The sequence below is a fragment of the Toxoplasma gondii genome, chromosome XII (assembly GCF_000006565.2).
Source record: "Toxoplasma gondii ME49 chromosome XII, whole genome shotgun sequence".
Taxonomy (NCBI): domain Eukaryota; phylum Apicomplexa; class Conoidasida; order Eucoccidiorida; family Sarcocystidae; genus Toxoplasma; species Toxoplasma gondii.
Window position 1 is genome coordinate 6,307,101 of NC_031480.1, and position 23,381 is coordinate 6,330,481.

At 52.9% G+C, this 23,381-nt stretch overlaps 4 protein-coding genes across 4 annotated transcripts; 3 read left to right on the forward strand and 1 right to left on the reverse strand.

Annotated features, from left to right (window-relative positions):
- Window positions 1-99: 99 nt before the first annotated feature.
- On the forward strand, window positions 100-2,555 carry TGME49_278090 (Toxoplasma gondii family A protein). Its single transcript, XM_002370471.2, has one exon. The coding sequence runs from the start codon at window positions 739-741 to the stop codon at window positions 2,164-2,166; it is 1,428 nt and encodes a 475-aa protein (XP_002370512.1). The 5' UTR covers window positions 100-738; the 3' UTR covers window positions 2,167-2,555.
- TGME49_278080 (Toxoplasma gondii family A protein) lies at window positions 2,475-4,979 on the forward strand. Its single transcript, XM_002370470.2, has one exon. It carries the CDS (start codon window positions 3,202-3,204, stop codon window positions 4,699-4,701), a length of 1,500 nt encoding a protein of 499 aa, XP_002370511.1. The 5' UTR covers window positions 2,475-3,201; the 3' UTR covers window positions 4,702-4,979.
- A 695-nt stretch (window positions 4,980-5,674) lies between these two features.
- On the forward strand, window positions 5,675-6,304 carry TGME49_278070 (Toxoplasma gondii family A protein; the record flags this gene model as incomplete). Its single annotated transcript, XM_018781789.1, has 1 exon — window positions 5,675-6,304. The coding sequence occupies one exon, from the start codon at window positions 5,675-5,677 to the stop codon at window positions 6,302-6,304; it is 630 nt and encodes a 209-aa protein (XP_018635146.1).
- Window positions 6,305-7,941: 1,637 nt separating this feature from the next.
- Window positions 7,942-22,586, reverse strand: TGME49_278060 (Mre11 DNA-binding domain-containing protein). Its single transcript, XM_018781788.1, has 18 exons — window positions 21,110-22,586; window positions 20,073-20,308; window positions 19,422-19,480; window positions 18,430-18,507; window positions 17,701-17,766; window positions 17,034-17,116; window positions 16,548-16,632; window positions 15,656-15,795; window positions 14,307-14,879; window positions 13,398-13,482; window positions 12,756-12,845; window positions 11,966-12,100; window positions 11,521-11,628; window positions 11,123-11,228; window positions 10,359-10,774; window positions 9,931-10,092; window positions 8,792-9,205; window positions 7,942-8,282 (listed from the first exon to the last, which is right to left on the reverse strand). The coding sequence occupies exons 1-18, from the start codon at window positions 21,943-21,945 to the stop codon at window positions 8,223-8,225; spliced, it is 3,732 nt and encodes a 1,243-aa protein (XP_018635147.1). The 5' UTR covers window positions 21,946-22,586; the 3' UTR covers window positions 7,942-8,222.
- Between the last annotated feature and the right edge of the window lie 795 nt (window positions 22,587-23,381).

The following is a 23,381-nucleotide window of genomic DNA, read 5'->3' on the forward strand; positions in this document are numbered from 1 at the left end:
CTTCCATGACTCCAGGCAGGTGTATTAGGTGCTGGTTTGGTGTGTGTCTCAACGGCCCGCGGAAAACGCAGCGGTTTCGTTAGTCGGAGATATTTTTACAGGGACCGCAGACACGCCTGGCACCCTTTGTGGCAGAAGTATTGCTTTGTATGTGGAACGATGGAAGCACTGTCTACTGCAACGAGCCACATTTAGTTTTTCGAAATGCCGCAAAACCAAAATAACCCTCGCCGCTTCGTGGTTGCAACGCGGGCGAAGCCGCATTTATCGGGGTTCCGTGGGAGCGGTGACGTGCGCCAGCTCAAGTGACCCTCATTTGCAACGACGAGGTAAGAGCGTGAACTGTCACTTGGTTAATCTCCACCCGCTTGATTTTTTTGCAGAAGCCAAGTTGGCTTATTTTTGATTCGGTCGCGTTTGTCCGTAGTTGTCCCATTCATTAAGACATAAAGCACTCGCCCATTCGGTGCCCTCCTGTTCCGCCAAACTGACCCCGGAAGTCTCGGCTGACCGGCACGTTCGGGGTAGCGAAGCTGCCTGCAGTCACGTGTTCGCCCTGCGACATTCTGACGCAGTTACGGTCGTATTTCAAGTAATTAGCCCCTGAATTGGGCCACTTGTTCAAATCTCCAGAAACTTCCACGACGAATATCCTGGTACCAGACCAGGAAATCAACTCGAGGGCTCCTTCCCTCGCCAGATACTATTCCTCAACACATCGAACGCTGCGTTGCCAGTATGGAATCCGTTGTGCTCCGAGCCATCTGGCTCACCGTCCTCATAGGCGGAATGCTGCCTTGCATCGCATCCGAGATAACTGAACCAACGATGACCACAAATCCGGATTTCACGGTCACGATCCCCAAAGGCGGACTTCCTCAGGATGTCGAGGAAGTCTTTTTTCTCCAGCCGTCTCAGATCCTTCGTGTCATTGACGAAACGACCAAAGCCGTCTACATGCCCCAGAAGAACACTGAGTCTGAAAGGTCTTCTCAGGAAACCCGCGCTACCCCGGAAGCTCCTTCGACAGAAATCTACAGCACCGCGTACGCATTCGTCAATGGGGAGTGCGACTTCAAAAAGGAGATCGAGTACAAGGAAGCGTTTCTCGGGTACGCGACGCCATTGTGGGTTCGTACTGCTTCGGGTGCACCGGAGGCGAGAGGATCCTCGTCGGCGGCGGTTGTGACTTACACATTGACGAACCCTCCTGCAGCGTATTTGAGCCAGTCTGTGAGTTTCTGCGTGAGATTCAAGACATCCCTAGCTTCAGGAACAAGCTCGCCTACCACTACATCAACCACTGCGACGACGTCATTAGAAGACGTGTCAAAACCTCCCGCGTCAACACCAGTGAATCCTGATTCCCCTCCGACTCCCCCACAATCATCCGATGATCAAGACACTGGTGATGAGGCTCCAGAAGAAAACCCTGATGAAGGAGAAGAGCCCCAATCACACAGCGGAACAAGCGGAACAGTTACTGTGCCCACCACCCCGAGTTCGGGGTTGACGTCACCTGGGGCGTCAGGGCAGTCCACAGACTCGTCAGGGACTGGTAAAGCAGATGGCACCACGACACCTCCCACAATACAAAACGAAGAGAGCATGGGAGGTTCGGTTACATCACCCGAAAACACAATCAGAGGTGAACCTACAGTGTCAGAGCCTACAAACACAGAACCTTCCCAGAATAGCGTGACACCGTCTAGCAAGCCAGGCCATCTCCAGGATGGTGTCCACGATAACAAGGTTACTGAATTCGAAGACTCCAAGCCACAAAATGAGAAAGCAAATGAACATGAGAGTGAGCTCGCCGGACGTGGGTCTGGGGGATCTTTTACTGCAGAGCAAGACGAACACGGACACGAAGACGTCGTCAGTGGGCCGAAAGACACAGCTGCTACTGAGGCACTCGGAAAAGTGGAGAACGTAGAAAGTGCTGAGCAGCAGGAGGGAAAACAGAGCAACAAAGGTGCTCTTGCTTCTGGGACCCCTACAGCAGATGAAAAGGCGCCCGTGAGGCGGCTGTCTGGAACAAGCACTACGAAAGAGGCATACTTGACTATCGTCGTACATTCTTCTGCGTGGGGCTTGGTAGGCAGAGTGGGAGCAATCTCGGTTTATGTGCTGTTCATTACAGCTGCCCTGTCGTTCACAGTCTAGTAATGTGTGCCGCACACAGTGATGCCGGTTTTGGAGCGCCAACGAAGAATGCTATACAATGAAAAAGGCTATAATGTTGCATCGTTGGCAGGTGCCGCGGAATGAATGGCTTGTAGTTACAACTGGTGACTGATAAGGTACCTGTTTTTGTAGCTTCATGTCAGCTTCAAGGCAAAACTTATCACGAACGGACGACTGTTGCCAACACGGTAGACCCATTCTTTGTGAAGGCACTGAAACGCATCTGCCTTCTTCACGCTCCTGTTCGGGGTCGAAAAGATGCTTTTCGTATGGATATCAGTTACTTCTGGCTCATACGCTCGTGTTGATGAGACATCAGTAGTTGCCGATTCTGTGCTGACAGACTTATTGCGAAGATACGTGGAAAGGAATGTCGCCTTCGCTAGAAAGGAGCTCCTTTACCCAAAGCACAAACAACGGTATCCCTGCATGTGACATCAAATCGACTGCCTTCTGGCACGTAGGCCGCCCACTAGGGGGAACCAGTGACCACAAGAGAATCTGTCGAAATCTACGTAGACACGCAGCCATGTTGCTCTCCCGTGCGGCGACGGGACGTGCGTATTCGTGTGCAGCTGGTCTGGTGGGGCAGCGCCAGCTTCCGTCTACTTAAGTGACGTTCAGGTTGGGTGAGAAAGACAAAAAAGTAAGGTTGAACTTCAGCCGCTTTGACTTTTCGGTCAAAAGTAGAGATCAGTGTGTCCTCCATGCGATCATCTGCGATATCAACACTTGTACTTTTTCGGATCAAAGGAACTCATTGTCCCCTCTCTCTCTGTCATCGAAATCGACTCAGCAAACTTCTGCTGAGTGCACGTCGGTGGGAGCGAAGGCGCGGTCATCTGTACTCTCTGCGATATTTCGACCCACCTGCGACCCTTTTTCTGGAGAGCAATTGTTTAATGACATGAAAACGCTCCACTAGTCATTCTCCGGGAGCAGACGCTGAAACCAGATCGGGTGCTCCTGCCTTCTGCAAATGCCGTTGTTCTCGTCGTCCCCGGAGTTGTCAGCATGAAGGCTGTTGCACTCAGAGGCTTTTGGCTCACCATCCTCCTGGGAGTCTTCATACCGCGCACCGCATCTAAATCAAGTGGGCTGACCTCCGCTGCTCCGGATTTCACCGTCACAATTCCCAAAGAAGGACTTCCAGCCGATCGTCAGGAAGTCTTCTCCCTCCGGCCGTCTGGGATTCTTCGTGTCATCGACGAGACAGGTGAAGCCGTCTATATGCCCCAGGCGACCGCTGACTCTGACTCTTCTTCTGTGGATCCCTCTAAAGAGACGCTCAAAGCCTCTGACGCGGTTTCAACACAAACCTATGGTGACGCGTACGCATTCGTGAACGGAAAATGCGACTTCAGGGAGACAATCAAGTACAAAGACACATTTGCCGGGTACACAGCGCCATTGTGGGTTCGTGTTACCTCTGATGCGTCGATGACACCAGAAACGTCGTCGAGCGCGGTTGTCAACTACACATTCACGAATCCTCCTAAAGAGTATTTGAGTGAGGTGGTGAGTTTCTGCGTGATTTTCAAGACACGCTTGGCTTCTGGATCAACATCGTCATCGCCTGCAGTGACAAAGCCGACGGAGCCATCAGGCGCGGCGCCACAGTCCACCAGCGCCACGCTATCAGTGCCTGCAGCAGAACAGAATACATCGCAACATTATGGTGATTCAGGAACTGGTCATGAATCAGTTCCCGAAGGGAAACCTGATCTTGGAAAAGATGACAAAGTGAATAAGGAGATACATGGACCGAAGGGTGGACCCGGTCCGACGGGTCCAGTGGTTCCCCTACAAAAGGAACCGGGGCAATCCCCAGACACGCCGGGCCCTCTTACCCCACACGACGGCACGGCATCTCCCAAGAGAAAAACAGAGGAGGACAACGGAAAGTCTGGAGTAGCACCAAAACAACCAGTCCCCGTAAAACCTGCTGCTACAAAGCCATCAACCACAAGACATCCCTATGCTAGCGAATCACCCTCTGACAGAGCAGCCCACCCTGCGGACGACGATCGCGGCTATAGCATTAGTGGAAGCAAATACCATAAGCAAGGTGGTGACGAAAAAAGTGTACGCGACAGTGAAGTCGCCGCGACAGGTCCTGGGGAGCATTTGCATGTGGAGCAGGACAGACGCAAGGGCGACGACGTCGCACATAACGCTGAAGAGGAAGCAGCCTCTGAGGCAGCCAGTAAGGGAGGGAGCATGGTAAACGATGAGGTACAAGGGGGAAAGCTGGGCAACGACGACCACCCTGAATCTGCAGAGACGAGTTTGCAGGGGGGACACAGAAACATACTCCAGGAAGAACACGTTGATTCTAAGGATCCGGCTGAAATCGAGAAGGCACACACGAGGAGGCTTTCTGACACAGTCACTCCGGAAAGTGCACACCTGACCATCGTCATACACTCTGCTGCGTGGGGTCTTGCAGGTGGGCGGGCAGCAATCCCGGCTTTCGTTCTTTCCTGTGCAGCTGCACTGTTCTCCACATTGTAGATGTGTGGCGCAGCAGCACATTGATGGCAGACCAGAAGTGACCTCAGGCAGCCCAGAAAGCAAAAACAACGAGATTATGCGCCGTTGAGAGTTACGAGGGAATGAATGAGTGTTCAGAGTATAATGCTTTGGCGTTTGATCGTGTTACTCAACTTTGTTTCTGCCAATGTCAACTTTGAGGAAACAGTGTCATCCCGAAGCGACGTGTCTAGCGCAGGAGAATTACGGGTTGTAATGACGTTTTTCCAATGACGATTCATATGAATGCACAACGCTCGAGTACTGCCGTGTCCAAGGTCGCGAGAGAAGCCGTTTATTACGGATGAATGCGGCGGCACATGAACAGCTGATGATTTCGTGCTGAGAGGTGTGTAGAAGCGGTCCTCTGAGAAAGAACCCCCCACCATTCGAGACTGGCATTGAAAAGCACCCCTCTCCACTCGATAGTGGGATGATCACCAGGAGCCCAACACAGCTACGACCCCATGTCACGACCAGTAGAGGTTTTAGGATTAATGACTGCAGCAAACGTTTAGCTGCTTGGGATTCTATCGAACCCCTGCAAAGCATGCCATCATGCCGCGCTCTCCTATGCGGCAGTACATGCGCAGCTGTGTGCAGCCGGACTGAGGAGGCGCGACATCTGCCACCGAATGAAGTAACTATCTTCGGGGGTGAGAAAGGCATTAAGAAGCAAATGCACTTCAACCACATTGAGCATTCAACATGTAGACCTGAATGTTTGCATGTTGGTCTGTCATCTCTTTAGAAACTCCACTCTCTAGAGTGCAACGCGCTCATTGTTCTCGATACCATTACGCGAATCCCACTCAGCAGGCGCCGAAGGTGTCATTCCCCGTAGCTGTGAGATTCCGACACAGTTGGCGACTGTGTGTGTTATATTCCTTTCGTGTTAAATGCTTGTGTGTTAAGCACCCTTTCTATTAAAGACCTTGCGTCTGCCCTTCGTTGTATGATCTTTTCAACGGGTCAAAAACGTGACAGGAATTTTCCTCGGGATACATACTCCAAAACCCGTTTGCACAATCCAGCCCTCTGCATGTGCCTAGTTCTTTCCTTACGCCGCTGCGTTGTAAACAGGGAATCGGTGACAATCAGAGCTCTTCGACTCACAATCCTCTCCAGTGGACTCCTGCCTTACATCTCGTCTGACACAAGTGGAATAGTGACAGGTGATGCGAACATCACGGTCACGATCTCCAAAGGCGGACTTCCTCAGGATGTCGAGGAAGTTTTTTTTCTCCAGCCGTCTCAGATCCTCCGTGTCATCGACGAGACAGGGAAAGCCGTCTACATGCCCCAGGCGATCACTGACTCGGTTGATGCTTCTCAGGGATCCCGCACTGACGCTGACGTTGCTTCTTCTGAGTCGTATTCCGCCGCGTACGCATTCGTGAATGGAAAATGCGACTTTACGACGGAGATCCAGTACAAAGAAGCATTTCCTGACTACACGGCGCCATTATGGGTTCGTACTGTCTATACTGTCCCGAAGACAGAAGCAGCCCCTTCGGAGACGGCTGCGAACTTCACGTTGACGAATCCTCCTGCAGAGTATTTGAACGAGTCTGTGAGTTTCTGAGTGAGACTCAAGCCATTGTTGGCTTCTGGATCGAATGCAGCCATCGCTACAACAACAAGATCGACACAAACCTCAAAGGATGAGTCGAAACCTTCCAGTGGAGATGCACCAGAGGTTCAGTCACCCGGCGCTCCCCAGACTCCGTCCGACAGTTCAAACATTAATCAGGTAAATGGCTCCCACAAAAATCCCGAAGAAAAGGACGACGGAACAAGTCAGCCAACAGAAAATCAACTGAATGGGCAAGCCGCGCCAGGTGCTAGGAGTCCCCAACACCTGCAGTTGCAGTCAAACCACGGAGACCCTCTGCCCCCTCATGATACGCCTGGCAACACCGTTTCCGGCCCAGACGGCAATCAGGAAAACAATGACAATTCTGGGATAACAGGAGGCACGCCCAACGACGGTAGCCTGGAATCTGAGGTCACGGCAAAAGAAGACGCACAGGCGAGGAGGCTTTCTGAAACAGACACAAAGAACGCGACATACTTGACCATCGTCGCGCACTCTGCTGCATGGGTTTTCGCTGGGGGAATTGGATCAATCTCAGTTTCCGTGCTCTTCGTAAGAGCAACGCTATTGTCCACATTCTAGTTGTGTGTGGGAAGGGTGCACTGGCGCCTGTTGTGAAATGTGGGCAGGCACCCCTCGGTACATGAAAATAATTTAAATGACTGTTCGTTGGCAGTTGCCATCGAATTGGTGAATTTTGAAAATCTGATATACAACCCGTGACTGATGATGTGACTTGAGTTTTGTTCTATGTCACCTTTGCGAAGGCGCAGACATCCCTAGACACATGCGTCTACAGAGGACTAGGATTTGTGATGACGTTTTTATAAAGGTGAGTTGGTAAGCTGAATGGAACTTCTTCAATCCCCGCTTCAAGAGCGCACAAAAAATATCGCTGTCTCGATACAACTTCGTATCGATACAAGAGTACCCTGCTGAGTAAAACACATCGAAACGCCCTTGGCAGCAGGAACCCTGAGTTGACGCTCGTTTCATAGCAGGGCTTACCACAGGACCCAGATTTGCCGATACCAATGGGGTTCGACATCGCGGCAAGCACGGAGCTTGTACCAGTGTGGTTGGTCTTTCCACGCTAAAAGCGCAAGGCGTGTTCAAGGCAAATCTTGAACGCGGCGAAAAACGCCCGGAGAATGGCCTTCCACCTGTTACAGTAACTGGATATCCGCTTTTCGCGAAAGAAAACGCCTGCTCAGATCCTAGTTCGATTAGGACTATAGTCCTAGAAGTCAGCATCTCTTAGGCAGGAAGATTTATCAGCTGTTTGTGGAGACGACAGCGAAAATTTTCCTAGGGGCGTGGATCTTCGACTGTGCGATTCGCAGTCTGCCAGCAAGTTCGTGCACGAAGTCCCCCTCGTGAAGTGCCACCCCAAAAGTGAATGTCAGCATCAAGGGTCCGTGAGGCATTCACCTCCTGACACGTTCGTTCGCCCAATTTTATTAATATTTCTTCTTGATCGAATGGTATCGTGAGATATTTTTTAGTGTCCTTTCCTCCATCGGCTCTTTCAGAAAGTGTGCCTGAGAGTGAGCACCAGAATAGCACGTGGAGCAACACCGACCTTGCAGACAGCGTTACAAAATCTCGAGAAGAAAGCGCATTCACAACGCCTTGCTGTTGCCGTATGCTGCTATCGACAGAACTCTTTGCTTTCCTGAATCCTGTGAAATTAGTGTCTCGACTTCTATAGATCCGTGCACGGTCTATCGCCCATAGGCTTCAGAAGTACCATATGAAAAGGTAATGACAAATCGGCTCAGCACAGTCTCTATAAAAATCGATTGACACAATTTGTGACCACTGAAAAAAGCAATGTGCGACAACTGTGGCCCGTGCAACACTCTGTAAAGCTCCAAAAGACCGGAAAAAGACGCAGGGAAGCTCCTTAGCGTCGCCGAGACCACGAGGAAGAAATGCAGTCCGCGCCTCTACGGAACGCCGAGTCCTGAAACAAAGAAAACAAAAACACACACCGCGCAGCAACGCATGCAGAGAACAAAAAAACATTGGCTCGTTTCTTTTAGAGGTTCCACACGGTCGCTCAGGGCCTGTGGTGATGTACGCTTCTGGACGCGGACGAGAAGTGTGCAACTAGAGAAGCGTTTACGATTCGATCGTGTGATGTCGACACAGCAGAACGAGTCTAACAAGAGACCTGTCGAACCTGAGAAAGAAAAACAAGCGAACTAAACGGACTAAAGCTTGCTACCACCAAACACTAAGGAAAGATTCACACAGAACATCGAGAGAAATGCGCGATTTGTGCTCGTACTTGCGAGTACAACAGCGGAAGTAAACCCCCACGAGCCCTGACACCCCCGGAGTTGCCTCAGCCTTCTTTCTCTTGATCTCGCCTGCCGTTCCTCCTTCCTTGTCCCCTTCTTTTCTTCATTTTCCTTTCCTCCTATAATGTGCAATCTTTCCTCCATTTGCCGGCACTTCGTTCTTCCTTACCGCGGCTCTGCCGAGAGATGAAAGAATGACATCGTCTTCCTCTTCATCATCCATCATGCTTTCTTCCTCCTTTCGTCGGCACTCTTCCTCAGACACAACGCTGCTTCGCCTCTTGCGTGTGAATTCTTGAGTCCCCACAGAGTAGCCTCCAGCCATCGCAGTTCGATTTCCGTCACCGCGTTTCATTTCTCGTCCTTCTCTTTCCGGAAACACGCTTGTCAGCTCTCTACACGCACCCACTCCATGAGACAGAGCAGTTTCTGCTCCAGGACGAGAGGAAACAACCCGGGGATTCGGAGTCTCTTCCTCGTTTCCCCCCCCCTCAGAAGCCGTTGCATGCACGCGGGAGAGCGAGGTGCCACCCCCGGAGTTTGCATGCGGGCCACGGGGTTGAGCAGAAGCTGGAGAAGAAACCTAAATAAGAAGAAAAATGGACAAAGCCCGTACATACAGATCTTCAAGATCTGAACAAGCAGTCCGACTTGGAGAATACACTCCGTCGGTTTTGTCTCCCCGTGAGGCTTTTCACACGACTCTAGGGAATCGACGGAGCTTCATGTTGCCGACATCACCTCCGAGGCGTCACCACGGAAGTCTTGATAAAAAACAAGACATACGACTTTTCTTGCGACGCTGACGCATCCAGACGCTTTCAGGGTTGATTCATGATGCACAGTTTCGTCCCAGTAAAACCTCTGCTTCGTTTGCTGCATGCCCCTGTCTCCTCACGCTTTGAGAGCTTGAGGGCGACGAGTACGCACGCCCTGCTTCACGATCGTCCTCCGTACGGAGGACATGGTCGCTTCTTTATTCCAATCTGTATATATCGGCGTTGTGAACAGGAAGGTCAGAGCTGGATCATCCTTTGCAACTGCCACCCTACAAGGCGGCAGACAGTGTCTCAGCACAATGACCCACGATCCAGAAGCAGAATGATCTTTGAGGAGAATCAAAGTGGCCAGCGGTACATCTCGAGCACCTTTACATCCCTTAAGTCCCCAGCGGCGTCAACTGGGGGAAACTCTGAAGTCGTGGGTTCCCCAAAATGGATGTGAGGCCCTCTACACGCAGTGGAGACTACTGTCTGAGTGCAGAGAAAACAGCACCGGAACTCTCGCACTCCCAAAGAAGACACCTACGACTTGGGAATGTCGGAAAAACGCCCGGAGATCTGCTTGTTGTCGTTTCGGCTCTGAAGACAGGCCACCAAAGGCTCCTTTCCTCTTCACAGACAGCTGACTCATCGGCTTCTCACGGTCGCTGCTACCGCGCAGGCTTGACCTCGAACTCCTTGCGAGACTCTGGCAAAGACAAACAAGCGAAAAACATTGCAGAAAAGATAGACATGCATGGGAAAAAACGTGCACTGGAGAGCAGCGTGTGGAGAGGCGGACCCGGTTACACTACCCTTTGCGTGAAAGGAAGGTCCAGATTTCCGATCCTCAGGACTCTGTTTTCCCTCGGCTTTGTCCTTCGAGCGTCCATTAAGGCAGACGTCCTGGACGCTCGGTCGCTGTTGACGAGACGAAACATACAGGCACTTATGTTATCTCCACTCTTCCTCTACCTGGTTTCCGTCTGCCTCTCCGTTTCTGTCTTCTTGTTCTTCGCGAAAGCCCGAGCCTGAAACTCGTCCCTTTCTCCTCACTCCAGGGGCGCCTCTGTCGTCTTCGCTGTCACCTCGACTTTGTGCCTTTCCAGCGCGCACTCGTCTTGGATTTTCGGCGTTGTGGCCTCGGCCGCGGCCTCGCCGCCCGCGCTGAGGGCATGAAGCTTCTACAGAAGTCTCCTCCCTGGGATGACTCGCTGCGAGAGACAAGCCTTTCCCGCCGCGCGTCTGCTCCCCACGAGTTGAGAGGCCTCTTCTCGTCCACTGCGATCCACTTCCTCTTCCGCCGCGAGAGGCAATCCCAGCCTCGTCTGAGAAGTCAGAATCCGTCTCTCTCGCCTGCCACTCGTGGTCGTCAGAGAAACCGGTCTCGCCTAAGAAAAGAGCGAAAAACAAAACCAAAGAGAGACACCACGCTTACTTAATGAAACACCGAAGTGGAAACAAAGGAGATAAACGAAACAGATGAGAGAGAGACGAAACAGAGGAGAGAGGAGTGGAGAAGGATGCAGAGGGCCTGCGGGCAGGAAACCGACCCAGTATGGTGAAGGACGACCGACGGAAAGAGACCTTGGAAATGCATAACCAGGCCTCTGTGTGTATTTACCTACACTTCCCTCTACTTCGACCGATCTCTATCTTTCCAAGTACATCTCTACCTGTGTACAGTTATCTCTGGAGATACACATTCAGTGTCCATTCCCGCCTAGAGAGGAACGTACCGTCATGGCGCCTTGCGTTTCGTTCAGGGAGATGTCTGGTGTCGAGAGTGTCTGCAGCAAAGTCGTCTTCCTCTTCTCGTGCAGCTTCTCCCGCCTGACGGGTGCTCTGAGGAAAAACGCAGTTCAGTTCTAGGCAGCTCGTTCACAGGAGCCGAGACACGCGAGAACTGTCAGGTACGCAGAAGAGACGGGGCGCGAGAGAACGGTGGAAGGAGAGGAGACACGAGCGCAGAAAGCGACTTGTGTTGACCGAACCGGTTTCCTCCTTGAAAATTCAGCAGAAACCATCTATCAACGAAGGCTGTCTTGTTCTCTTCTCCTTCAAACGCAAGCAAGAACAGACACTTCTTTCTCGCAGGATACTTCCTCCTGTCTCGTCAGAGCCGGGGAGCACGTACGCGTTGGCGAGGCTCTTGATTCTGCGCACTGCTCTCCCTCTCAAGAAGTTCTTCGTCGTCCGGAAAACCATGGAGAATCCGCTTCTCCCGGATGCTTCGAGTCCGTTCCTGAAATGTCAGCAATGAAAAACAGTTCCACTTCGTGGAGACGAATCCCCACAAAGGAGACACCATATCGAGCAGTTGCCGCCGCCCCGCTACAGCCCGTCGTGGGTCCGCGGATCCTGCGCCTCAGCGTTTTTACGAAACCGCGCACCCGGGGTTCGGCATATATTCGGAGACTTTTCGAAGCAGATCGCCGTGACTCTTGTGGGGGATACTCGTTACTTTTTCTGAAGTCTGTGGCACGAAGGCCGCCGAGGCAAGAGGGCGAAACACTTGGGTGTGTGAGTCCAGGGAAAACTCGGTGAGACACGAGAACGGCGAGAAGTAGCAAATTTCGTACCACAATGAGTGCATGCACATCTGCAGGTTCCACGTCTTTTGAGGCGTCTGGCGCAACGTCTCGCAGTTTCATCTTCGCTTCTCGCCTCGCGGCCTGCACGTTGCGATCGATGAAAGCCGCAATGGCATTGGTATCCTGAATGACACACATGGTTTACAGGGAAGTCAACAAAAAAGGGCAGGGGAGAGGAGGCAGGAAATGACGAAGAGAAACAGAACACAGATCGAAGAAGATAGGAGACAGAAGCCAGACAGACGAGAGATCGAACAAGGAACAGAGATCGAAGAAGAACAAGATGGTGCCGAGGAACGGAGAAAAAGACGTTGGAGACTAGAGGGAGAGAGACAGACGAAGAGACAAGCGTCGAACGTAGCCCCAAAAGTCCATTTCGAGAATGAGGCAGCTGAGATGACGAGGGTGGTTAGAGAAGACGCGCAGTCGACCAGGACAGAAGCGACGGCAACTGAACAAAGAAGCAAAGAAGCCGACCCTCCAAAGAGAAGAGAAACCACGACAGGGAAGGCCGACGAACTGCTGGATGCAGACAAGCAGAGACGACGAGGAGGAAGAAAGCTAAACACGAGCAGAAAGAGAAGGGAGGACACCCACAGAGAAGAAGAAAAGTCGAGAAGCAAGAGGAAACGGAAACGAGATCCGGAATAGACCAGATGGGGGAGAAAGGCGAGACGCCTGCGAAGACGAAACCGCAGAGAACGAGGGCGAGACGGCGTGAACCTAAACCAAGGAGTTGAAGCGGTGGAGACAGAGAAACGGATCTTTCTCAGCCTACCATTTTCACAACGAAATCCTGGACAGCCACATTGAAATCCGGTTCGGGTAGCAAGTCAAGGGTGTTTGTTTCCTCGAGGAAGTGGAAGATCTACGAAAAACGAAATGTCGAAAAACGAGAGGAAGACAGATCTGGCATTGCCTCCTTCACAGGCCGGGCTGACGAAGGTCCTGTGAAAAACGACGGTGGCAGTCGTCAGTCTCTCTCTACTTCTTCGCCCTGCTGCCGTCGGCATCCGCCTCTCTGCAACACTCCCCACAGGAACTTCCACCCCAGAGACACGGACAAGGAACGGGAGAGACAACAAGACCCAAGGCAGGCGAAAAAACAGCGAGACACGGATCAAACGAGAGAAGAAGCGAGAAGAGAAGACAAGAGCGGAGCACAACCGGCCAAAGGCCTTAGGAGAGAAGCTTCTCGCGACGCGTCAGGGGTTGACGACACGCAGAAGAACCTGGGGAGGCCAGACTCGCTCTGAAAATTTGGGGAAGAGCCAAGAAGACAGGAGACACCGCCAGAAGAATGCGGCAACAAATCCCAGCGAAAAGGACGTCTGCAGAAGAGCTGAGGCTCAGAGAGAAGAACAGCGACTTTTGCGTTGTTTTGAGAAGAGAGAGCCGTGGAACGTTAAGAAAAGCTCACAATGTCTCGAATCTCCGACGTTTCGTTGCCAGCAATTTCTTCGATTTCTAAATCGGGTAGTCTCTGGCTCGGCTTCTCTCCTGGACTGAAGAACAGAGAGAGAAAGGCACGTCGACAAGGGGGGGGAAAAACGGTCCAACGGAAGGCACAGAAAGGAGAGGGAAACGCAGAGAGGCTCACGGAGAGGCACACGCGATAGTACACCGAAGGCGCGAGTAAAAAAGAGATGCCGGAGAGAGAAACGCAGTGACAGAGACGATTCAAAAAAGCCAAGCACGAAAGCCCAGCTACTGAAATGCGCCCTTTCGTCTCGGCTACTCCAAGAATCGAAAAAAAGTCTTCTGGGGCTTCGGCTTTTTCTCCAGACTTTTTTTGACAAAGACACGGGAACCAGGCAAACACACGAAGACGAAAACAAGGCAAGAACTTGCCCGCGAGAGAGGAACGAGGAAAGGGAGGTCTCGTAACTGACTGTTCACGGAAAACGCGAAACGTGGACGCTAGGAGTCGTAAAAGGGGGCGACGACAAACGAGACACCTGAGGTCGACCGCAAGCGTTTGCGCGGCCAACACGAAGCAACGTGAGGAAGGTTGAAAGTGAAGAGGTGAGAGAGGGATGTGGAGCGCCAAAAAAAGGACTGGGTCAAAGGAAGAGGGAGATCCGTGGGGAGGCTAGAAGTCGCAAGCAGAAAGAGACAGGAAGGTCGAACAGGCGACCGGGGAGGAGTGGAAAACAAAGGAGTCGGAACGGGGAGAAGGTAAACTGAGAACGAGAGCAGATGGCGAGGAAAGAACGTCAAGAAAAGCGCGGATGAACGAGCGAACACTGGAGAAGAATAGGGAGGAACACAACGCAAGGAAAGAAGCGCCTAGAAGGATAAAAACGCAACTGAAAAGTTCGCGACTCACGCGTGATTCGCGGATGCCCGTTTCCGGTAAAAATGGAGGAGGTCGCCCGGGTTGGCGACTCGGCCGACAAACTGGGCGCCGAAGCGCGAGGTGCTGATGGTGGAAAATCCGGAATGTTCAACTCGGAGACGAACCAAGGGAAGTTTCTTCTTCTCCTTCGTGGAGTAATTACAAAAGAGTTCGAACGCTTCTTCTTCTTCTTCGGCCTTCGTCTCCCTGCTCCCTCCACCGTTCGATCGACCTCCCTTCCGCTGTCGTGCTCCACCTCCAACACTTGCTTCTCCTTGTTCTCCGTCTTGCTCACTCTCTGGGTTTTCACGAGCGAAGCGAGAAAGAAGTTCCTCAACCGCATCGGTGAGAAGCTGCCAAACGTCTCGATCTTCTGCAGGCTGAGCCGTTTGCAGGTTCCGCCCCGCTCCGCTGTTCGACACTCGCGACTGGGGAGTCCGTACGCCCGAGAGCGCAGGCGCGAGCGGCGGCCGCGAGTGGAGCAAGTCTGAGAGGGCTACGTCCTCGAAAAGGAGTGGACGAACTGTCCGGAGTCGCTGCGGAGTCACTCGGTAATTCTCGCCTCTGCTTGGACACCCGCGCGCAGGAGAAAGAAACGCGGAGAACGCAGAGAAAAAAGGCCCAGTCAGAATGAAGCGCAAGTCTCTCCGCGATTGTGTATGGACACCGGAGGCAGAAAGAGAGAAGGCGAAAACAGATTCTGAGAAGGCAAGTGACGAGCCGGGTGACTAGAGGACGGCAGTATCGAGTTGGATAGATCGAACAAAGAGCTGCTTCTAAGACGAAAGTCCCACATACACGGATGTCAGACGTCCTGAGCATCCGTCTGTAACATCGAAAACAGAACGCAGAAGAGTGGAAGCGGCAAGGAAGGAGGAGAAGCCGTCGACAGAAAAGGAAGCTAAGACACCAAAACGGCCACAAAAGTGTGAGAGGACTGCACGTTGTTCTGCAGTTCTTTTGATCGAGAAAAGATCCTGAGTCTGGCGATGCGAACATGAGAGAGAGAGACGAAACGCGGAACTTCCGACACGAATGCATGCGTCTTCGTAGCAGAAGAAAACGTCGAGTGCTTGCGCGTCGAAAGAAGAAGGACTCGCCACTGCTTCTCGTGAAGACTGTGCTCCCCCCCCCTCCCCGACAACAGCGCGAAGCGAACTCCCCATCAGCGTGGACGCGTCTCTGGTGAAGACGTCTACGCAGACCCAAATGGCTAAATGATGAACACAGGTAGAGACGAACGCACATGGGTAGCTGCTGCGGGTTTGAAGGTCGATGTGCATGTGGGGAGGTTGAGCTGGTTTCCGACCGACTGTCTATACATTTGTTTCCTCGCGTACCGAATTTCCAAGAGAAATACGTGCTTGGGCAACGCTTCGCCGGCAACGAGAGAAGTCGCGATCGACGACCCCGGCTGGAGAACTCGAAAGGTGCCTTGCGGCGCGTCACGCAAGTCGAGGTGGCAGTCGTGTTCGTGACCCTTGGAGGAACGCGAGAAAAAAAAAGCAGAAAAAACCGTAAAAAAAGGACGCCTTCGAAAGAAGCGAGGACACAACCCAGACATCTGCGAAAAGCGACCGAGACGGTGCCGCGCCCCGGCGAAACAGAGGCTGACCAGAGGTCCGAGAGACTCCTTTTCGTCTCCCAAAAGCCTTGACAGATGTCTCGGGAGGACGAAACGAGGAGCAAAGACAGAGGGCGCTCCTCGTGCACCCGCTTTCTAAACGCATGCGACGCAGTGCGTGGACAGCCCAAACGAACGGCGGAAGATACGCGTTTCTCCAAACACGAACGTGAAGGCTTTCCCCTGGACTTGGTACAAAAACTGCGGACGCAGTGCACGAGTGAGAGAGTCACAAACTCGGAGTGACTCTCTTGTAGGTGTACAGACGCTCCAAACGAAGGGACAGCCGAGCCACGGGTGGATCGCATGTGCATGCGAAGGAATCCGGAAGCGACAGAAGCGTCGGCCTCGGACTTTCAAGAAACAACGGTAGAGCAAAAACTCGCGAGTCACAGCAAAAAAAAACGCGGGGACGACTTGAAGAGACGGCATGCGTGTTAAAGGAACTTCAAGATCGACGCTCGAAACGAGGCGCCCAGTCGTAGCTGAATTTGCTCTCTCTCTGGAAAGCGGGGCGCGCGAGCAGACCGAAAGCTGGGAACTGGAGGAAGAATACGAGCTCGTTTGAGAAACCTCTGAAAGAAGACTTTGTTCTCAGAATGCCTTACCCAAATGGCGAGGTCCAGAAAATCTGGAAGCATTTGTTCGTGGATGCAGTTCTTCGCAGGCTGGCCTCCAAAGGCTCCCTTGTACCTGAGAGACGAAGAGCGCAAGAGAAGAGAGAACGGTAAAAGAACGAAAAACAAACCAAAAAGAGAAGAGAACGGCAGGACGCGCGAGAGAAGCGATGTCCGGGGAGTAAGAACAAATGCGCGAAAAGATGAAGGAGAAGCCTCGAAGGGGGTCTCCGAGGAATCAGAGGTAAGCTTCCGGCAACCCGTGGAAACAGAAAGAAGACGCGACACGACGTAACGCTTCTCGTCTTCCCCTCGGCGTCTCGTTCGACTCAGAAAGAGTACTGTGCATTCGTCGCGATCTCGTCTAAAGCTTCCTCTGCACTGTCTTCCAGCTGGCCATCCACGGCTGCGTCACCCTTTCGACATGCGATGTCTCCACGTCGCGGAAGGCTCTAGCGACTGCTTGCTTCCTCTCACATGTTTTGGTGCACCACCATGATGTTAAACCAGTCGTCGACCGAGTCCTCGCCGGCGGATGCAGAAGGCACCAGAAAGCGAACCTGGAGAGGCGGACGGAAACGACGGAACGCGAAGTGAACACGAGCCCGGAGCTTCTGGGGGAAAGGCTACATAGGAGCGACGGGAGAGAGGACTCCGAGAGAAAGGGGAGAGAGAGAAGAGACAGAGAGGAAACGAGAGACGAGAGATACGGCAACTCCTGCCTGAGGGAGCAGAGAAGAGAATCGACAGATCCCAGGTGCAGAGAGCTTGACAAAGGAATCGTTCGGTGAGAAAACACCGAAACTGGGGTTATCAAAACTCGACAGGAAACTTCTGCTTTTCGACATGTGAAGACGAAACGGAACAACAGCACAGCGAGAGGCGACAGAATGTGTTCCTTTACATCGGCAAAACTTTCGCTACCATTTCTTTTCACTCCTCTTTCTCTGCTCTTCTCGTTTCCGCTACTCGTTTCTCTCCTACTCCTCCGTTCCTGTGTTCTTCACTGTTCCTCTCTTTCGATCCTCTTGCGTCGACGATGCTTTCTCTCTTCCCCGGCCTTCCCTCCTCGCTTCTTGCTGGTCTCTTCTATTTCTTCTGTTCCCCATGCATCTCTTCCTTCCCCAGTTTCTTCTTTCCTGACCTTTCCGTTGTTGAAGGCTCGATGCAGTCTGGCGTCTCGAATCCACCCCACACCGTAAATTGCAACCTGCGCAGATTCGCGAAGACTTCGAGCCTCAGGAGATGTGTTGAAACTTCGGGGACAGAAACGCAAATGCCACTATGCTTCTCAGAACGGAGTTTCACGTGAGCGCTTTGCTGAGACTGGCAGAATCTCGGCATGCACTTGATAGTCAATATTCCACTGCATGCGCGAAAAGAAAACACATCTCTCCAGGTGTACGTACACTGCTCGTCGTGCGGAGTCGAAGCGTCCGCAGCTGCCACCACTGCGGCCGACAGGCTAAAAACGCTGTCGCCGTTGCACCTCCGTACAGGTAACGTAATGCTTTGACTTGAACGAAGAGCAGGCGACTCGCAAGGAAGAAGACAGCGAGAGAGAGACGAGAAGAGAGAGACAGGCGAAGTTGAGAGCCAGAGGAAAGAGGCAAATCGGGCTCGAGGGAAAGGCGCACAGAGCACGCCGTCGCACCAGTATATTAGAGGCGAAAAGAAAAGAAGGAAGAAGGTGAGAGGAACGCGCGACTGTGCACTCGAAACTCAGGCGACAGTCCGGCCGGCCGGCACAGAGAAAAACTTCATTTTCCATTAGAGAAGCCAGCGTGACGAAACTCAAGCACATATGTCCCCGCAGCGACGGAAGTCTGAGAAGCCGTAGAAATACTCGGAAAGTGAAAGCGAGGACAGATACCTTGGTTTGGCCTTTTTTGATGAGAATCGGTTTAATGGTCACTTCGTCTGTAGCGTCACACCGCCCGAAGTAGTTGATCTGCGAAAACGCAGCGACAAGTTGACCACTGACTGACAGCGAAACGGTCGCACCACCAGTGGATTGGGAACGCTAAACGGGGAAAATCGAGAAGAAATGCGAACGAGGCAAACAACCTTCTGCGCCTCGTGCGACCTTGTCTTATCCGAGGTTGTCCTGGATATAAACTCGACACTTCAAGAATACACAAACGGCTTGAAAGCCCAGCCGGTGAGACACCGAGAACTCTGGGCTGTACGTACGCCTGGCAGTTCAGAACTCCGCGTGCGAGGATTTCTCCGAGGTCCAGAGAAAGAACCGAAGAGCCATAGGCAGAGCGATTTCCCCAGGCTTCTGCCTCCAAATGAAATGGATGAAAACCGACAGTTTGCGCCGTCGATCTACGCTGAGCCGCTAGAAATGCAAAGCAAGAGTACATCCCTCCTAGGCACAGTCACCTCTCGCAGATAACGTGACCTGTCACGAAACACACCCCGTGAGTGGGCGACGCAGACGCCAGGGAGAAACGCGTGCATGCATGAAAGGAAACGCGTTGGTGGGAAGACGACGGCACCCGGAAAGCAAAGGTGACAGGCTCGCAGATGGAGGAGGCGACGCCAGAAATGATGACCGCGCGTTTCGAACACACCTGAGGCCGCGTCCGAGGCGTTCCACCCGGAGCAGTGGAGCGTCCGGGGAGGACAGGTCAGTTTTTAGACTTGAGCGAGGGCGCAGCAGGTGCATCTACGAGTCTTGCAGGTCCGGTCAGAGGAGACAGAGGTAGTGCAGACTTAGGCTCGCAGGCGCGAATCCCCGAAGACATTGCAGAGAGCAGTGCGGGATATGTCACGAAGACTTCGGATGGAAACTTTAGAAGGGAAAGGGAGTGTATTTCTCGAAACGGAACGCCGAAGCAACAGAAAACGGGTGCTTACCAGATGCGCCGCTTCCAGCAAATCGAGAGGCGACAGGTGGGATTGTTCCCCCGGGTCGTCTGTGTGCAACGAGAGACGAAAACGAAAACAACAGAGACGCAGCACCGGGAAGCGGTTGAGGAACTCTGAGGGCGAGGAAAGAAGAGACTACGGCTCGAGCACGTGAGCGCCAGACGAAGCGCGAGAGCAGAGAAGCAGGGAAACCGACCGATTGGAAACTGAGATATCCTTTTGTCGCTTCAATGAATCTAGTAAATCTAGTAATGCTTGTCCAGCAAACATCAGAGTGCGGAGAGGAAGTGACAGAAACCGCAGAAAACAGGGAAGGGAATCTGGAACAAAGAGAGAAAGGAGACTGTCCGCGATACCGCAGAAACGCGAAGGGTGAAAACCACAGAGCGCGGGAGAAACGCGGCGCCGCCGCGCTGTTCTGAGTCGTTTTCACAGGAGAAAAATGACAGAAAAGAGTTGGAACCTTTATAACTCGCGAAAGGCCTTCGGCGTGACCGGCACACATCCCTCGTCAACGAAGAAGCGTGGAAACCTTCGACTCGTCCACTGGCACAAGTGCTCGCCAAAGGCAAAAAGAGAGGCATGTTTCTCGGGGGTACGTCCAGGCGAGCGCGAGAGAGCGAAGCGCCCTTTTCTCACCATGGTTTCCGTGCATGGCGAAGATCGGCATGCAGACATTGATGTTTTCATCCAGGTAGTTGAGTCCGAATCGGAAGCCGTCGACTTTCTTGCCGCGTTTCTCCCCGAGCTCTCTCTCGCTGTCTCGTGGACTCTGTTCTCCACGCCCTCTGCTCTCGGCGGCACCTTCCAGCACCTCGAAACTGACTGCGCCGTCGCCGAAACAGAACTTCCTCAGCAGGCAAAATGTACGGTATCTGAGAGAAACACCGACACTGAGAGAGAAGATGGAAAAAACGGAGAGAGAGACAAGAGGGGGAGGAGGTGACAGAGATACACAGGATGCAGGGGAGAAGCAACAGAGGAGACAGAAGAGACAGAGGAGACAGAACAGGTAGACGGCGTGGAGGAGGTAGACTAGGCAGAGAAAAAGTGGAGGAGAGAAGGCGACATAAAGCAGATTGGGCAGATAAACGAGGAACATTTGACACATGAGGAGGTAGACGGCGCGACGGAGAAAGAGAGGATGGAAGTGAGAGAAGAGGAAAAGGAGATAGAGCAGAGACAGGAGACAAACGTGGTGGAAGAGCTTGACGAGATACAGGACATCTGATAACCGAGATCGGGGCGACCAAGGAGACAAAGAAGAGAACGAGGAAAAAAAAGCTTCGCGCTGTTCTCGCAGTTTGTCCGGATTCCTACGGGGACTTCCAGGCTCCCAAATGCAGCGGCGAGAGAGGTATTGTCTAGTGAAGAGAACAGCATTGCCAGTTGACAAGACAGACAGAGAGACAGAAAGAGAAGACGACACAGAGAAGTCGCGAGACAGAAACAAGACTTCCCGCTGTGACGGTGGAGTCTCGAGAGGGACGAGGCGCATGGAAAACCACGAAGGAAAACACAAAGTCAAGCACACAGCGTGGAGCGAAAGGTAGAAAACTAAGCGACGCAGAAACAGCAGAGAAAAGGGCCGTGGAACAGGATGTCCACCTAACAAGTTACTGACGAACGCTTCTCTACTGAAAGAAGGACAAGGAACAGACAGTGACGGGACTGACAACGTCGCTCGAGACGGCCGATTCTCATCGAACAAGTCGCCGCCATGGAGAAGGAAGTCGACTTTCAGATTTCTTCCAATTTCCAGAATCTCTTGAAACGTTTCAAAACTGTCTCCTCCGCGCTCGCTGTCGTCTGCCTTGTAGCCGAGGTGCGTGTCGGTCGCGACAAGAATCCGCAGAACATCGTCCTGGCCCCTGTCTCCTTCCTCTTCGTTTTCTCTGTCATCCCCGCTGCCTGTCCTCTGCGTCGCTTCTCCCCATTCTCTTTGAGAGGAATGCCGCCTTCCTCTGAGGAACGCGCCCCGGTCGGCAGGCGAAGAGACTCCGATGGAGGACGGCCTCCCTTCGGTTGCTCGACCCTCAGCTTTCTCGAGAGGCCGTCTGCGTTGTTCGCCTCGAGGCGCTCTTCCTCCGTCCACGTCCTCTTCGAATTCGTCTCTCGAGGAAGAAGCCGACATCTCGTGGAGTCTCTCGCGCTTCCTGGAAGCGGCGCCGCGCGCTTCATTTGCTTCCGCGTTGGGTGTACGCACACCCGAAGCCCCAAGCGTGTCGCGGCAAGGCGCTTGCGCGGGAGGAAACGGCGAGGCAGGCTGGAGGCGTCGCGGACTTCTTTGTCTTCCTCTGTCGCGAACTTCATCTGTCCACCCAGCGCCCTCGTCTTCTGCAAAAAGACGAGGACTGCAGGTGTCTTCCTGGACAGCCAAGGACCCTCCGTTGCAAACTTCGCCTCTCTGAGGAACAAGCGAACGCCGCGCGGTCTCCTGAGGTGTATCCTCGAAGGCGAACTCCCCCTGAGAAAGCAGCTCGTCAAACGCGCTGCGCAAAGCAGAAGCCATCTGGAAAGTCAGAGAAAGATAGAGAAAAATGCACCGAGAAAGAAAGGAGCGAAGGAGAAAACCGACACACACAGTCAAGGCAATGTGACATTTGTAAGGAGAAGGAAGCGAAAAGAAATCAAAGACTTCACGGTCGGGGAGACAGGGGAACGAAGGGAGGGGAGTGAAGGCGCAGCGGGCCTCTGAGGAGACGCAAGCAGAAGACGGGGAAGACGGAAGAGGAGGGCGAAAGCAGTTTTCGAAGGTGAAAAAGAAGAGAGAGACAACGAACTGGCAAAGGATGAGGGAGAAAAACGGAGAGCGAAATTCAGTTGAACTCACAGTTTTCTTCCACTTCAGAGGAAGTCCGTGGACCGCCAGCGAGCTATGTTTCAGCAACAGACAGAAAACCGGAGGAAAAGAGGAGCCCAAAGCGAATAGGGAGAGGCAAAGAAAACACGCGTCTCACGAGGAAAAAGCAGACACTGTCAATTGGGCAGAAAGGCATCAGGAAAATGCAATGTCACGAGTTTTCTCGGGAGACGACCGGTGAGCTCCCCTCCTCGCGTCAAGACAAAGGAGAAACTGCTGTCTCTCTCCTGCCCGCCTTTACCGAAAAATCCTCCTCTTCTTCGCTCTCGGAGGCATGCGGAAATGCGACTGCAGATTTTTTGCTTTGCTCTCCACAAAGACGAAGTCGCGTTTCTCACGTCCGCCAGATAGAACCAAGGAAGTCCTGCTTTTCTCACGATGCGACTGCGTTGCGAAGCGGCTCGTGTGTGTAGAGACACTGCAGACGACGCGGCGCCTCCCACCGCGTCTCCTCGCGCACAGAAGGAGCATCCTCGTCGCGAGAGAAGCCCTTTGATCAAAAAGATAGTTCGCTCTTGCTGCGTGTTTTTTCAATCGGGAGTCAGAGAGACAAGTGCCTTTTCTCCGTGGCGTTCTGCATGCACACCGCTGGCCGGTTAGGGTGTGCGATCTGTCTTCGCGCGGTTGACATCAACCGACAGCTCCGGCTCTCAGAAAACAGAAATGGCATCAATCGACTTGAACGGAACTTGTGGTTCCTGCAAGAGCCCAAGCGCTGCAACAAAAGTGTGTAATGCTCAGCTTCTGAGAGAAGAAAGCCAAGTTTGACAGCTGTACGTACACCGCCGCCTCGCAAACACTTCCGAACGCGCCGGTGAAGCCTTTTGGATTCCCTTCAGGACGCGCCGTCATGAGGCATCGACCGAGACCTCCACGCTTTCTGCGGACGATCTTCAGACACTGTTTAGAAGCCACCAGAGTGATCAATCAGGAGAAGTCGAGAGTTGGAAGACTTCCGTCCCCTTCGAGTTCCGAACGAAAGTCTAGCTACGTAGATAGGTGCACGACGACTGCGGAAACGGAGAGTCAGCCAGAGAAACGCTGAGGGCGACTATGTGCGAGCGTTGCAAATGGAATTGCAAGCA

What these genes read in the sequence shown, in the direction of transcription:
- TGME49_278090 (XM_002370471.2), top strand. Translation starts at nt 739, where the DNA reads ATGGAATCCGTTGTGCTCCGAGCCATCTGGCTCACCGTCCTCATAGGC.
- TGME49_278080 (XM_002370470.2), top strand. Translation starts at nt 3,202, where the DNA reads ATGAAGGCTGTTGCACTCAGAGGCTTTTGGCTCACCATCCTCCTGGGA.
- TGME49_278060 (XM_018781788.1), bottom strand. Translation starts at nt 21,945, where the DNA reads ATGGCTTCTGCTTTGCGCAGCGCGTTTGACGAGCTGCTTTCTCAGGGG. An exon ending in ATGTGCATGCACTCATTGTG is followed by an intron (nt 11,629 to 11,965) that starts GTACGAAATTTG and finishes CTGACATTTCAG; the next exon opens with GAACGGACTCGAAGCATCCG. An exon ending in TTTTCCGACATTCCCAAGTC is followed by an intron (nt 9,206 to 9,930) that starts GTAGGTGTCTTC and finishes CTTCTTATTTAG; the next exon opens with GTTTCTTCTCCAGCTTCTGC.